This window comes from Brassica napus, chromosome A9 (genome assembly GCF_020379485.1).
Source record: "Brassica napus cultivar Da-Ae chromosome A9, Da-Ae, whole genome shotgun sequence".
NCBI lineage: Eukaryota > Viridiplantae > Streptophyta > Magnoliopsida > Brassicales > Brassicaceae > Brassica > Brassica napus.
The window spans coordinates 35,084,784-35,099,337 of record NC_063442.1 but is presented as its reverse complement, the minus strand read 5'-3'; the positions used below and the strand labels follow the sequence as shown (position 1 = coordinate 35,099,337).

The following is a 14,554-nucleotide window of genomic DNA, read 5'->3' as shown; positions in this document are numbered from 1 at the left end:
AAACTAATCAGAATTATGGAAACAATGAAGAATTTGACTAAAAAATTGGGTTTCAACTTTTTCTAAAACTTTGGGTACCATTACTTGATTAAATGTAAATGAAAACAATTTTTAGTGAACAACAACCTAATCATAGCACACAAATTTTAATTCTACCGGAACACCAAGTGACTAATCAAAATTATAGAAACAATGAAATTTTTGACTAAAAATATAAAAAATTTGGGTTTTGAACTTTTTCTAAAACTTTGGGTTACCATTACCTAACTAAAAATTAAATACAAATTTTAGTCAACAACAACCTAATCATAGCACACAATTTCTATTTCTACTGGAAGACGACCAAACGAGCCTCGAAATGACTGACTAATCAAAAAGTGTAGAAACAACCTATAATTAAACATTTTTACCCCAATAAATAGAAATAAAGAAGAAACTGACTCCAATAACAGGGTTTAAAATCTATTACAAAAAGTTTGGGGTGCTATTACTTCAAATGTGACAAAATATAAGGGTTCGTTATGCAATTTACAGATCCTTCTGTAAACGCTCTTATTAAAAACCCCTGCTCGCATCTTCTCACTTGATATCTCCCATCACCCCATTATCTTCCTCCTCTCACGTTCTCCTCTTCTTCTTCGTAGTGGCGGTGACTCAGTCCGATCGAGTTGACTCGCTCTCTCTCTCTCTCTCTTGTTTTTGATAAGAAGCTAGCTATGGAGGATGAGATAGATCGTTCCCGCGCTTTCGCCAAAGATGTTAAGCGTATCGTCGTCAAGGTTCCACTTCTTTTGATCATTTCCCTTGTTAATGGCGGCGGAGAAATCTGGGGAAATGTGGACAAAAAAAACATTAGCAAAAATTTGTTCCTTTTTTTTAATTAATATAAAAATTGAAACTTTTTCCCTGAATCTGCAAAAAAAAAAAAAAAAAAAATTCCTTAAATAGACTTTTATTTGATGAGTTTTGTGGTTTGTTGATAGGTTGGGACAGCAGTTGTTACAGGGAAAGGTGGAAGATTGGCTCTTGGCCGCTTAGGTGCCATCTGCGAGCAGGTTTCTTATTTTTTTTTGAATTTAACATTCTTGATTAAGCTCTGTTCTGCAAACAAGTAAAAGGATTGATTTTGAAGGACTTTTTTGTGTGCATTTGTTGTCTCTTTAATGGCAGCTTGCTGAGTTGAACTCGGATGGATTTGAGGTCATTTTGGTGTCTTCTGGTGCGGTTGGACTTGGTCGTCAGAGGCTTAGATACAGACAACTAGTCAACAGCAGGTTTTTGTGATGGAAACATATCTCAAGTTTGCTTCATGTGTGTTGTGTGCCTCAGGGGAATTTGAGGATATAACGTTATGCATTTTTTGTTTGTTATTCTTCAGCTTTGCAGACCTTCAGAAGCCACAGACTGAACTTGATGGGAAGGCTTGTGCTGGTGTTGGACAGAGCAGTCTCATGGCTTACTATGAGACTATGTTTGACCAGGTAGGTGATCCCACTTTCCTCTTTTTTTTCTTCTTTTATTATTGTTAGTCTCATTTCAAGTACTTATGTGTCCTTTTTGAATTTGGTAGATGGATGTGACGGTGGCTCAAATGCTGGTGACTGATAGCAGTTTCAGAGATAAGGATTTCAGGAAGCAGCTTAGTGAGACAGTCAAAGCGATGCTGAAAATGAGGGTTATTCCAGTTTTCAACGAGAATGATGCTATAAGCACTCGAAAAGCCCCTTACAAGGTTTGTTTGTTGATTGCCTTTCTTTTCGTGTCGCTTTCATAGATTCTTATAAGCTTTATTACCTATGCTGGCTATGCAGGATTCTACTGGTATATTTTGGGATAATGACAGCTTAGCTGCTCTACTGGCGCTTGAGCTGAAAGCTGATCTTTTGATTCTTCTTAGTGACGTTGAGGGTCTTTATACTGGTCCTCCAAGCGATCCTAAGTCAAAGTTAATCCACACATACGTTAAAGAAAAGCACCAGGAAGAGATTACCTTTGGCGAAAAGTCCAGATTAGGACGAGGTGGTATGACTGCAAAAGTTAAAGCTGCTGTTAATGCAGCTTATGGTGGCATTCCTGTTATCATAACCAGGTAAAAAGGTCCTTCTCTAAATATCAGAATCTTCTAGAAGGTGATCAAGAAGCTGACTCTTTTTAGTTGCTATTTTATGTCTTTGAAGTGGGTATGCAGCTGAGAATATAGCTAAAGTTCTTAAAGGACTGCGTGTTGGTACCCTTTTCCACCAAGATGCACATTTGTGGGCTCGAGTCGTAGATACTACTTCTCGTGACATGGCAGTTGCTGCAAGGGAAAGTTCTAGAAAGCTTCAGGTAGTGTTAGGGCTTTTGATGCATTGTTATATCAGAGTCTTGTTTCTCGTTTTTGCAAGTGTACTTAACTTGTTTGCAATTTGCTTAACAGGCTTTGTCTTCAGAAGATAGGAAAAACATTCTACTAGATATAGCCAACGCCCTTGAAGCAAATGAGAAAATAATTAAAACTGAGAATGATTTAGATGTTGCTGCAGCACAAGAAGCTGGATATGAAGAGTCTTTGGTAGCTCGTTTAGTTATGAAGCCTGGGAAGGTAAGACATTATTCACTGTGTGATTAATTCTATTGCGCCTATTATTTTTGTCTTCCTGTGGTCTTTTAATTTCTACTCTTACATTGTTTGTTTTTGTGGTTGATAGATCTCAAGCCTTGCAGCTTCCATTCGCCAGCTAGCTGAAATGGAAGATCCAATTGGCCGTGTTCTAAAGAAAACTGAGGTAATCCGAGGACAATACTATTCAAACTAGGATTCAAATTTGCCTAATTTATATATTCTTGATGATTAATTTCTTGTGTAACAGGTTGCAGATGGTCTTATTTTGGAGAAGACATCATCACCACTAGGTGTTCTTCTGATTGTTTTTGAATCCCGTCCTGATGCACTTGTTCAGGTATGTCACTAGTCATTGTCCTTTTATGCTCTTAAATGTAAATTCTGATTGCTAAACACCATGTGCTCTATCAATGAACCAAACAGATAGCTTCACTTGCAATCAGGAGTGGAAATGGTCTTCTGCTGAAGGGTGGAAAAGAGGCTCGTCGATCAAATGCTATCTTACACAAGGTTACATCGATCTCCATTGTTGTCATCATCATCTTGGTTCCCAAAATATGTTTGGCTAATTTTGTGAAAAAAATCATGGAAAAACTATAGGTGATCACTGATGCAATTCCGAAGACTGTTGGAGGTAAACTCATAGGACTTGTGACTTCGAGAGATGAGATTCCTGATTTGCTCAAGGTATGTAGATATATGAATGTCAAGTCACAAGAAGTGATTAGCTCTTTTTTTTTTTTTACTTAAACTGAAACCCACCGTTTTACGTTTCTGCTTCAGCTTGATGATGTTATTGATCTTGTGATCCCAAGAGGCAGCAACAAGCTTGTTTCTCAGATAAAAAACTCAACGAAAATCCCAGTGCTAGGGCATGCTGGTACGTTTCTAGAAGTTCATTTCCATTAAGTTCATATATTTTCCTAGAGAGATTACGAACTTACTTTTTTCGATGTTTCCAGATGGTATCTGTCATGTGTATGTTGACAAGTCTTGTAAAGTAGACATGGCAAAACGTGTTGTTTCAGATGCAAAGTTAGACTATCCAGCAGCCTGTAACGCTATGGTTAGAGACTGTTAAGTTCATTTAGTGACTTTGTTTTCGGTTCACTTAGTAAGCGTTGTCTCACTTCATCTTCTCTGTTAATCTTTTCCTAACAGGAAACCCTTCTTGTACATAAGGATCTAGAGCAGAATGGTGTGCTAAACGAGCTCATATATGCCCTGCAAGCCAATGGTAAGAATTGTAGTTTGTGAATATATCATAATATGGATGTGTTTGATATATAATATTTCATATCCATTAAAGTGTTTTTTTTTTCATTGTTTACCATGAATATAAAACAAGATTTAGTTTGTTGACTGGCTTCATTAGAGACATTTGTTTTAAACTTTAAAGTGTACGCATCAAACTGGCAGGTGTCACTTTGTATGGTGGGCCAAAAGCAAGTGGTAAACTGAACATTCCGGAAGTAAAATCATTTCATCACGAGTACAGTTCCAAGGCCTGCACCGTTGAAATTGTAGAAGACGTACATGGTGCTATAGATCATATTCACCAACACGGGAGGTAAAATTATTATTTGCTGAATCCAACTTATAACATTCACAAACTCTTCAAAGGGCCTACCTCTCTGTACTCTATATTCTTTGCATGTGCTGTAAAAATAAGTGTGGTCACTTACTTTTTTTTGTCTTGTCTTGTATTGTGAAAGCAGTGCACACACTGATTGCATAGTGACAGAAGATAGTGAAGTGGCAGAGATCTTCCTCCGCCAAGTGGACAGGTGATAATAGCACACGTACCTTTTTAAAAAAATAATAGCACACGTACTTGAGCATTTTGTGGTGTTGAATTCTACAGTCCATAGAATGTTTAAGATTGAATGTATTGGAAACTAAACTCTTAAACATTTTGACGACAGTGCTGCGGTTATCCACAATGCAAGCACAAGATTCTGTGATGGTTTTCGATTTGGACTTGGTGCTGAGGTACGACAGAGAGACATTTATGAATAGAGAAAGTGTCATTGAATGAATGAATTGGCTAATGTGGAGCTTGTTCTTATGTATAGGTGGGAATAAGCACAAGCAGGATCCATGCCCGTGGTCCAGTTGGAGTAGAAGGATTATTGACAACGAGATGGTACTATTCAATTTCTTTTGCTCTTCCTCTGTTCATTGATTTGTTAAAACATCTGTGAGGTTTTGAATTGGTTGTCGTGGTGAATGGCAGGATAATGAGAGGAAAAGGACAAGTGGTGGATGGAGACAATGGAGTCGCTTACACTCATAAGGACCTTCCTGTCTTAGAAAGGACAAAGGCAGTGCAGAACGGGCATTAGTTCTATGCTAATGTCATATTATATTTTACTCTTTCTTATGATTGAAGTTTATTTTTTTTCTCGTTTACTAGGATATAGTGTTTGTGGATTTGCAATAAGTGGTCTTTTGATAATAGTAAAGTGTGTATTAGCCTTTTCGTCATGTCAAAAAGAAACTCGTTATAAGCCAGCCAATGTAACCTTTCTATTTCTCTATGCAAAAGATGTTAACTAAAACAATGAAAACTACTCTTCTTAGTGTGTCTTCCATCTTCATCCATTCTGAAAACAGTTTTGAGATGAAAATTTAGGGGGTGTTAGTGGGGATGAGATTTATAATGAGTCTTAGAATTTCTAAGTCTAGTGTTATTGGTTTATAGATTCTCATATTCTCATTAAAATCTATTGTTATTGGTTTGATGATTCTATAATTCTATACAAAATCGTTTGTTATTCAAAAAGTTTAGATTTTAATGATTCTACAAATCTATTAAAGTAAGTGTTATTGGGAGTTGAATTCTTATTATTTTAACTCACAAATTAAGATTTTGAGAATACTACATGTTTACCTTGAATTCTTAGAATCATTACATTACTTTATTTTCATAGATTTTCACAATATAAAAAATTCTCTACATCTCTTTCCAAATTTAACAAATCTCTCAACTTTTGAAATCAACAAACTCTATAGAAATCTAAGTCCCACTAACACCCCCTTAAGCTTTTCTGAATGTCATGCCCATCATATGCCAACTGCTTTTCTGAAGAACTCCATCCTGTTCCGGTTTGGTTATTTAGTATAGAACCATTAATTTGAGGATCTTGGTCCGGTTCTAGTTTCGGGGTTTTTTGCCCAGGCCTTGACAAGTGGAATGGTTCTACACTAATCTGCTCTCCATTGTACTCTAGTCAATTTTAGAGAATGGTCTTATTTGAACTTTCCATAACATTATGTTTTGTTCATTGATTTGGATTTCAAGGGCTTAGGGTTTGGTTTTCAAACTGACGTACAGTTCTTTTAACTTAACTGTAAATATATTATAATAAAGGGACTGAAATGTTCTTTTAAATCTTGGTTTACACTCGAACCATAGTTCTATGTGATACGGATCAACAGGACAACCATAATGAAGACACAGATCATGGCCAAGATCAAGAGCCACTGGAAGCAACTCGTCTTTGAACTCTCTGAATATATCTTTGACGCCCTTACATTTGCATGTCCCGTGCTCGCTAAGCTCTGCTCAATGGCTTCCTCCGTAGAGTCGAGTATCTTTAGTTGATCAACCCCACAACAGCAAAATAAAGAAAATAAGTTAAGACCAGCGAAGCCATGAAAACAAATATATGACAGATGGAGTCTTCTCTTGTCCCCCATGGTTGATGATAATATCAATAACAATGGTAGGGTTATGTTAGGAAAAAGTTAGTAACTAACCTTCTCAGTATTTTCCACAGACTGGCTTATCATCAGACTGCGCTCCTTGAGTTGTCTCGCAAGCCCCACCATTTCATCAGTGAGATCCTCCTGAAGCTTTCTGTCAATTGAAATCGAAACATTCAGCCTTAAGTTAAAGAGAATACAAGTTTTACTCATTGCTATTAGAGTTTTGTTTTTTAATTATAAGCAGATTATTTGATCAGTTTCCTAGTATTTCTCAGTGAGTTGTAACAAAGTACCTGTGCTTATCAATGTGTTCTTTAGCTGCAGTGTCTAGTTTTAGTGCCTTTGACGGACCAGCATCAACATTTTGCTCCTTGGAGCTTGTAGACCTGTATAAGGAAGCTTGTAAGAAAAAAAATAACTACAAGTAGAGAAACATGTGAATCAAGTGATTCAAACTTACACAATTCTTCTTCTCAGCTGTGGAGAAGTGGGGCTTCGAGGCTCGTCTTCTATTTTAGGAGAGCTTCCGCTAGTAGAAGAATCCTTTGGATAAGTTTCATCAGATATCTCTGTTTCAGGCTGTAAATTTGGGGAGAAAGTTCAATAACTTGGTATTAGTTACACAAGTAAAGCTTCAAATCTTCAAACAGATGACAAAACAGGTTAAAATATGGATTCGTGAAACTAAATCCACGGGGAAGGAAGTAAGAAAAGAAAGAAAGTTGAAACAATTTCTACGACCAAATTCATAAGGGAAGTAAACAGGAAGGCATCTAGCGAGGACTATTACAAATGAATAGAAAAAAAAGAAGAGTTTCAGGTAAAATTACCACTTGAGCAGCAATCTTAGAAGCAACAGCTTCAATCTCCTCATAGTACTCATTCACCTTAGCCTTTGTAACTCTGGAAAAGAGAAGAGAGGATCAGCGCATGCATCCTCGTAATGAAGAAACACAAAACACAAAACTCAGGAAACCAAACCCAATTGAGCATATTTCATTCTTTTTTTAAAAGCTTTAGTCTTTAGCCAAGAAGCATGTCCTTGGAAACTAGTAATAAACCACCAAAGCAATTCAAATCGAATCTAAAACCCTTGAGATCATAGAAAGAGATATACCTGGGAAGACCATCAGGGGTCTTCTCTTCAGAGAGTTGTTCCAATTGCTCCCTCAGAGTAGCTACATACTATACATTACACATCATCAACCTTCATTACAAAAAAAAAAACACGAAATACTTGAAGATCGAAAAGAGAGAGAGACAAACATGCATAAGCTTGGATTGATTTTGCTGGTTCGGTGCAGCGGAAAGCAATCTCCGCAGATTGATCTCTGTTTTGCTCATTCCCATCATCAGAATAGATGATACCTGCACACATTCGTTCGGACCCAACCAAATCAAGCAAACAGTCTCGAATCGAATCGAGTGATCTGATTTCACGAAATGATAAGCTCAGACCTTCTGTTCAGATGATCGTCGGAGAAAGGATTTTTTATGAATGTTTCGTCAAAACACCAATGAACTCTCGATCTAGTAAAAACGTATCGAGAGATTGCTGGCGGGCTAATGCCAGGCCTGATATTTTCACCATCCTTAATGGGCCAAGCCCATAATGATTGAGTTTCTTTTCCCGATGTCAGACAAGGCGCTTGAGCAGAGTGATGATGTCTGACATTTAGGCATGCATGTATATAAACTCAGAAGTCAAAACCAACAACTGAACCGGAACAAAAATGAAAACAATAAACCTAAAACCGAATGGAAGTTCCAAAATAACCTGGAAGTTCCTATATTTTTGTAACCGAAAAACTGAAACCGAATAAAAAATCGAATTGGTACTCACATATCTGAATTACATAATGTAGTTCTAAATTATTTTTTCTAAAATACTAATTATAAACCAAAATACCCAAATATTTTTTATCTGAAATATTTAAAGTATTCGAATTATCTAAAAGAATTGAATTATCCAAATAGTTTTTATTCGAAATGCTTAAATTTATTCGAGATATTTAATCTAAAAACTGAAAAATCTGATTTTTATCTGAATTTTTTAAACTAAGTGAAAAATAAAACCAAACTGAAACCAAAAACTTATCGAATATTAATCAATTCCTATAATTGTTACTCGAAGCAAAATTCATAAATAATCTGTTTTTTTTTTCTATATCTCTGATAATCATAAAAAAAAAATAACCGGACCGAAGCCAAAGCTATTTGAAATGATTGGCGGAGGCAGAGAGAGTCTCGGTTAACTTGTACGTATTTACTTATTAGTGTCTAGTTTTTGTTACATTTGAGTAAATTTGTTGTTTAATTATTAGCTTAAGTTGGATTCTCCCAATTCAAGCACAAAATCATTTTCAATCAGGAACCAATTTTTCTATGAGTGGATTGGAGGTGAAAAAGCTTTATTTATTAGCATAAGTTTAAAAGTTAAAACAAAGAAACTTCACCTGAAAACTAAACAAATGTTTGAAAAGTTAAGCTAATCAGAAGAAACACATCATTGCATTGTATATAATATGCTGCTCGTGTATGTACAAATACTGTCTATGGAACTCAGAACTTTGCTCTAAAACCCTAACAAAATTGGCGTGTGCTTGTGTTTTTGTTGTGTGTGACACATTCAAAGAGAGGACTGGCCTAGAAGCAGAGTATGCCACCAACCACACGCAATGTTTTTGGGGACACAATCTTTTATTCTAACCTCTGAAGGTGCATTCCTATCAATCACATCTCCTAGTCCCAACTGTTTCAGACACAACAGAACACTCAATTTCAATAAGTAACACACGTATAGAAATTTAACAAAAACAACAGTTTGCTTTTTTTTACCTGACCATACTTGTTCCATCCCCAGCAAAATACTTTCCCTTCATCTGCAACCAAACAGAAACGCAGAGCAGTTCTTAGTGCTAAGATGAATGTCTTTCTCAGCTAAAATGTTTATTAACTTGGTTATCATATATGAGTACCTGCGATTACAGCGGTGTGACGAGCACCGCATGAGATGGTTTTGACGTTCACGTTTTCCAGATTTGGAGCCTCCAATAATTTAGGAAGAGTCTGAAACAACAAACAGCTTTCAAGTTTAATGGAAGGCTTCTTCACACAATCAATCAAAGCTAGTGTTGCGTTACTAGAGCTGAGGGAAACAATGTAGTTGAAGATTATGATACCTCAGCTTGATCACAACCAGTACCTAACTGGCCAAATTGGTTTCCACCAAATGAATACACATCACCATCAGATGAAACGCAGACTGTGTGCCATAGACCTGCGGCTACTCCTTCTATCCGGATTCCCAACAAAGATGATACGCATGTAGGACTTAGTTCATCATCTGTGCTCCCTTGACCACACTTCACAGAGCAAAAAGTACAAAGAAGAATATTTAGTTAATTCCACAGGCACATATAACAAAACAAAGTGCAGAACCTAGTTGCAGAAGTCAAGCAAGAGAGATTGTCGGGTTATCGTTCGCAGCCTTATCATCAATGCAGAGTGGAATTTTTCTAACGAGATGAATTATCAAACCCAAATCTAGTACGAGTCCATGTTTTCATCGTTTTATATCTTTCTTGACTAGTTCAACACAACGATGATTAGCTTTCCTTAACTTATTGTTGCCAAAGCATAAAAGCACATACAGAGCTTAAAGCAAGATCTCAAACTTATTCAAAATTTTAAGCATAATATAATCAGTACAGAAAGCCAAGGATCTGTCGGTGGTCACCTGTCCATAAAGCCCCCAACCAAAGGTAAGGAGCGCTCCAGTATCTGTCCACAAAAGATTAGTTACAACTCAATTCATTTTTAAAGCAATATAATTATTCTTCTCCTGGAAAGAAACCTCAAATATTTTCCAGGTCTAAGGGTCCGAAGTGAACCTTTACTAAGGCCTAGTGAAGAAAGGAGATCAAATTTCAAAATCCTGGTTACAGATTCATTTAAGGTTGACGCGTATTGTTTTCAGTGATGGATTAAACACCTATATTCACTTATCATATATACCTATCTAGTCAGAAAGCAATATAGTGAGAACAATACCTGTGATCACCGCACTGTGTCGCCCTCCACATGCAATTTTCTTTACATAACTTCCAAGAACTCGGCCGCATTGTACTTCTGAACTCATAGATGAGCTGACTTGTCCATAAGAAGAAGGCTCAATACACGGAATAGGATGAGGAGAGGAGACTAGTCGTACACGGGAGCCCGATCCAAGCTGTCCTTCTCCTCCATAACCCCAACCCCACACCTGTCCAATATCTGGACTTCACAGAAAAATTAGCATACATCAAGTGTTTAATTATAGCACGCCAGAAGCTCATACAGCTTACTGAAGATACTGTAACTAACTGGCATGAGAAGCTAGAAAATGTAACCTGATAATGCTAACGTATGACGTCCACCAGCAGCAACACTGACAATCCGAACTCCTGGAGCCAACGATACAAGACAAGGCAATGCCGAGAGGTCGTTGTTCTCGGACTGTGATGAGTTTTCAGCAGCTTGCTTTCCCGGTGAAATCCGCCTTTTCTTTGTGGGTTCCGGTCTAGTTTGGGAAGACGCTCCACCGCTAGATTTTTTTCCTTGAGAACTAGGGCTCACTGTAAAATATAACCATTCATCCTCCTTGTAAAGCTTTCACAATTAAAAGAAGAAAAAAAAGGCAAAAGAGATTATTCACCTTGCTCGGCAGAGAAGGAGATGTTCATTTCACATGAATCTCCTTCTACCTGTCCAAACACTCTCCCTGTGGGTATACATTCCTTCCATCCCCATGTATAAACTTCATGGCTCTCTATATCCAATCCAAAGCAAACAATTACAAACTTTTACACAAATGTGGTCAAACTAATTCACATCAAGAAAGTCACCTGTTACCGCCACACAATGAGCCCACCCAGCTTCAGCTTTCTCTACACGAACCTCAGGAGGCAGAGGAAAAGGCTCCGGAGTCTCCTATAAAAGAGGGAACAATCAAATTCAAACACAATGATACTAGAAATGTTTTTTTTTTTTTTTTTTTTTTAATACCAGGAGGTTTGGGCCGAAGCCCTAATCCCCCAGGCCCAATAAGCTCATTTTAGTGAAGCTTGCTTACCCCGTGCTTCCCTGATGTGACATAGCTTTGACCTAGATCATCAGTCGACCCCCACGTAATCAGCTTCCCTGACTCTGATCAAACCAAACCAAACCAAACCAAACCAAACCGAGTCAAATACACAAAAGCCTATGATTCTCGATTGAACTATTCTACAATCAGATAATAACATTTGCGAGAGCTGAGTGAGCAAACAGTTTCCGAATTTGAGAGCGAACCTGAAGTAGCCATTGCGAAGCCGCATCCGCCGCCGGAGACGTCTTTCCAGGAGCTTTCGACTGCCGGCGGAATCTTCACCGCGGCCGGTGACAGCAGAGGCGAGCGCTGCGGCGAGGCTCCGGGGAGGTAACCCCACATATACACCATTTTCCTAGTTACTAGCTCCTCGTCTTCCTCCGGTGCGGCGGCGCTAGGTCCGGTCTCCGATCTTCCGTCGCCATTCATTTCAGTTTGAGGAAGAAAGGAATTGAATAAAAAATTAAAGGAGTTTTCAGAGTGGTTGTTGACGTGTATGTATAGACGGAAGAAGTTGATGGGCCTTTTATTTTAAAGTAAACCTTTATAATTTGAGAATATTCTGATTTAGCCCCTACTTTTATTTTGTTCTAATAATGACCCCCTCCGTCTGTAAAAAGATAGATTTTGAAGATTAAACTCTTTACCATAGCTGATATACACAGAGGATCAATGACACTATAGATGTGATCGAAGAGGGTTTGATTAACCATCGTGACTTTTTTTTTCATATATAAAACTGTCTTTAATAGTTACTCACTATGCCTAAATGGATTTCATTTAGGGATTTCATTTAGCATTAACATACTAGGTTGCTGAGTTTGATATTAGATTAATATTAAGTTTGATATTGTTTAGTCAGTTTGGGATTAGGTCCAAGCATTTTACAAAGCAGTACATTAACAGATGTTTTGGCTATCATTAACATTAGTTGAAAAATATTTATATTCGAATTAGAGAATGTGGTATCTAATTTGTTCGATAACGTTAAGTTAAGTGTATTTTTTTCTGATGGTGATCAGTCGATAAGACATGTAAAAAAATAAAAATTGATCTCAAAAATACTGATGTCATAACTTGTAACTTCTAAACATATAAGATTTGGCAAAAATTAGTTCACGGTCAAGATAAATATGTATTGAAAACTAAAATTTAAGTTTAACAGCAAACAAAAATAAGATTGAGGGTTTACGCATAATTATAATGATCATAAGATAAGGTATGATGGTTACTTTTGTTCTTAAGTAACAATTAAAATGAAAGGGAAGATATGTCTGTCTTGTTCATGATGGTTACTTTTTTTCATGACAAATCATGAGTGACAATTAAAATGAAAGGTAAGATTTACCAAAAAAAGATTTGTCTATCTTGATTACTTTTAAGGCAATTATCACAGAGTTGTTGGGTTTTGAAAGAGAAACATATGGAATATCTTGAGAAATATGTGAGCCAAGTAAATATCTCTTGAGAATATAATATATATTGGTAGAGATATGATAGCCAAGTAAACATTTATTTTGGAGTATGTGGACCAAAACTTTTACTTGAAATGAAATTTTGTAATCTTTCTTAATATAGGTTTCCCTTTAGAAAGCGTTTGTAGACACGACGTGTTTACACTGACGAGTGATTAGCAAGGAGAGTTTATAAGTGGATGAAATAATAGGGGTGAGGTACAAAAGTAGCAATAAGTTTGGGGTTGTATAGAAATTTTCGAAAAAACGCGGAAACGTATCATTATTTGGAAACCGAGAGTAGCCACGTAGGATAAATCACGTGTGGTGGCCCTATACGTGGCGCAATATGTACCGCTAATTTTCTGACGAAACCTAAGCCAAGAGTTTGTGAAGAAGTTTCTGGAAGCAAAAGAAGTGTAGTTATGGTCCATAGGTACGTCGGCGAAATTAGCCAGTAGGGTTGCTTCAATGATTTATAATTACACGTTGCAGGCCATGAGACAAAGTGACTCATCTTGTAGGGCACACAAGAACCTGAGCTAGCTATCACTGCTTTTGTCGTATCATGATTTGTTTTGTTTTGTAAATAGAACAGAATTGCCAAGAAGTCGAGAATTTTTTTTTTCTTACATCCAATGTCGGTTGTTTAGATGAACCAACCAAGCTGAAAATTTAGGATGAAAGCAAATTTAGAATAGAATCAGAATTAGTTTGATTATCGGTCCTATAGATGTGATTCGGTTGACTGATAAAGTCATTGTTTCAGAAAACAATTGGTTAAAACCTCACATTGATAGCTTAGAAAATCGACACTAGTATAATAACCTAAATATATCAACCAGTTCCTAATTGGTTTTGAGATAAGCCAAACTTTAACTTCTTGAACTATTTGCGCAGGTTCAAGATTTAGGTACAGTGTTATTTACTGTTGGAAAGTATAATCATAACAATTTTTGTCATCATCAATTATAATTTATCATTCAAGAGCAGAAACATATCTAATCAAAGGTACAGCATATTACTATATTACTAGATAATTACCCGCACCCTGCGCGGAGTGATTTTTTTAAAAACTATAATATACTCAAATATTATAAACAATATACATTTTATTATCAATAACTTTTTTTTATACATTTGATTAGATGTGGACATATTCGAGTATCATTTGGTTTGGTTCGGATCCTTGAGGGTTTGGTTCGATTTGGATCTTCGCGGGTTTGGTTCAGATTTCGGTTCAGATAACCTATTTAATTTTTTTTCAAAAATCAAAGTTCATATATACTTTAAAGTTTTCAAAAACTAAAAATAAAAATAATATAAAACATATAAATTTGAATAATATATGCCAAAATACTTAAACTTAACATAAAAATTAGTTTAGCTTAAATATTTGGATAGGAAATCAATAGATAATTTAAGTATTTTAGGTATTTTAAGCATTGTTTAGCTATTTTAAACATGTACTTATAACTATTTGTATATATTTTTAAGTATTTTGGACAACTTAAAAACGTATTATATATTTTGTATATTCTTTTAGATATTAAATTTAAAAATAATTAATATATTTAAGTATATAAATCTTGTTCAGATATATTATTCGGGTACCTAAAATATTACAGTTTGGATCGGGTTCGGTTATGGTTCTAT

General features: G+C 36.3%; 3 protein-coding genes across 3 annotated transcripts; 1 reads left to right on the top strand and 2 right to left on the bottom strand.

Moving 5' to 3' along the window:
* The first annotated feature begins 601 nt into the window (after positions 1-601).
* LOC106415918 (delta-1-pyrroline-5-carboxylate synthase B-like) lies at positions 602-5,144 on the top strand. The gene is given in 20 exon segments (NM_001315755.1): positions 602-779; positions 984-1,055; positions 1,171-1,274; positions 1,379-1,481; positions 1,571-1,732; positions 1,812-2,089; positions 2,178-2,328; positions 2,420-2,584; positions 2,691-2,768; positions 2,853-2,942; positions 3,029-3,115; positions 3,206-3,292; positions 3,389-3,485; positions 3,568-3,671; positions 3,767-3,842; positions 4,025-4,175; positions 4,324-4,392; positions 4,531-4,597; positions 4,681-4,751; positions 4,842-5,144. Coding segments are annotated over 20 exon segments (2,184 nt in total). The 5' UTR covers positions 602-716; the 3' UTR covers positions 4,951-5,144.
* An 803-nt stretch (positions 5,145-5,947) lies between these two features.
* On the bottom strand, positions 5,948-7,874 carry BNAA09G35220D. Its single transcript, XM_013853119.3, has 8 exons — positions 7,775-7,874; positions 7,583-7,684; positions 7,434-7,501; positions 7,147-7,219; positions 6,777-6,895; positions 6,610-6,702; positions 6,368-6,467; positions 5,948-6,202 (listed from the first exon to the last, which is right to left on the bottom strand). Exons 2-8 carry the CDS (start codon positions 7,667-7,669, stop codon positions 6,026-6,028), a joined length of 717 nt encoding a protein of 238 aa, XP_013708573.3. The 5' UTR covers positions 7,670-7,684; positions 7,775-7,874; the 3' UTR covers positions 5,948-6,025.
* Positions 7,875-8,710: 836 nt separating this feature from the next.
* LOC106412323 (ultraviolet-B receptor UVR8) lies at positions 8,711-11,919 on the bottom strand. The gene is made up of 11 exons (XM_013853238.3): positions 11,648-11,919; positions 11,430-11,503; positions 11,203-11,287; positions 11,013-11,126; positions 10,708-10,932; positions 10,370-10,591; positions 10,056-10,099; positions 9,499-9,681; positions 9,295-9,385; positions 9,155-9,198; positions 8,711-9,068 (listed from the first exon to the last, which is right to left on the bottom strand). Exons 1-11 carry the CDS (start codon positions 11,871-11,873, stop codon positions 8,946-8,948), a joined length of 1,431 nt encoding a protein of 476 aa, XP_013708692.2. The 5' UTR covers positions 11,874-11,919; the 3' UTR covers positions 8,711-8,945.
* Positions 11,920-14,554: the final 2,635 nt, after the last annotated feature.

Excerpts from the sequence above, each read along its gene's own strand:
- LOC106412323 (XM_013853238.3), bottom strand. The coding sequence starts at position 11,873 with ATGAATGGCGACGGAAGATCGGAGACCGGACCTAGCGCCGCCGCACCG. Across the intron at positions 11,288-11,429 it reads TCACATCAGGGAAGCACGGG|GAGACTCCGGAGCCTTTTCC; the intron begins GTAAGCAAGCTT and ends CCTCTTTTATAG. Across the intron at positions 9,682-10,055 it reads GTTGGGGGCTTTATGGACAG|TGTGGTCAAGGGAGCACAGA; the intron begins GTGACCACCGAC and ends TGCTCTGTGAAG.
- BNAA09G35220D (XM_013853119.3), bottom strand. The coding sequence starts at position 7,669 with ATGATGGGAATGAGCAAAACAGAGATCAATCTGCGGAGATTGCTTTCC. Across the intron at positions 6,896-7,146 it reads CTAAGATTGCTGCTCAAGTG|CCTGAAACAGAGATATCTGA; the intron begins GTAATTTTACCT and ends CCAAATTTACAG. Across the intron at positions 6,203-6,367 it reads CTGTGGAAAATACTGAGAAG|ATACTCGACTCTACGGAGGA; the intron begins GTTAGTTACTAA and ends GATCAACTAAAG.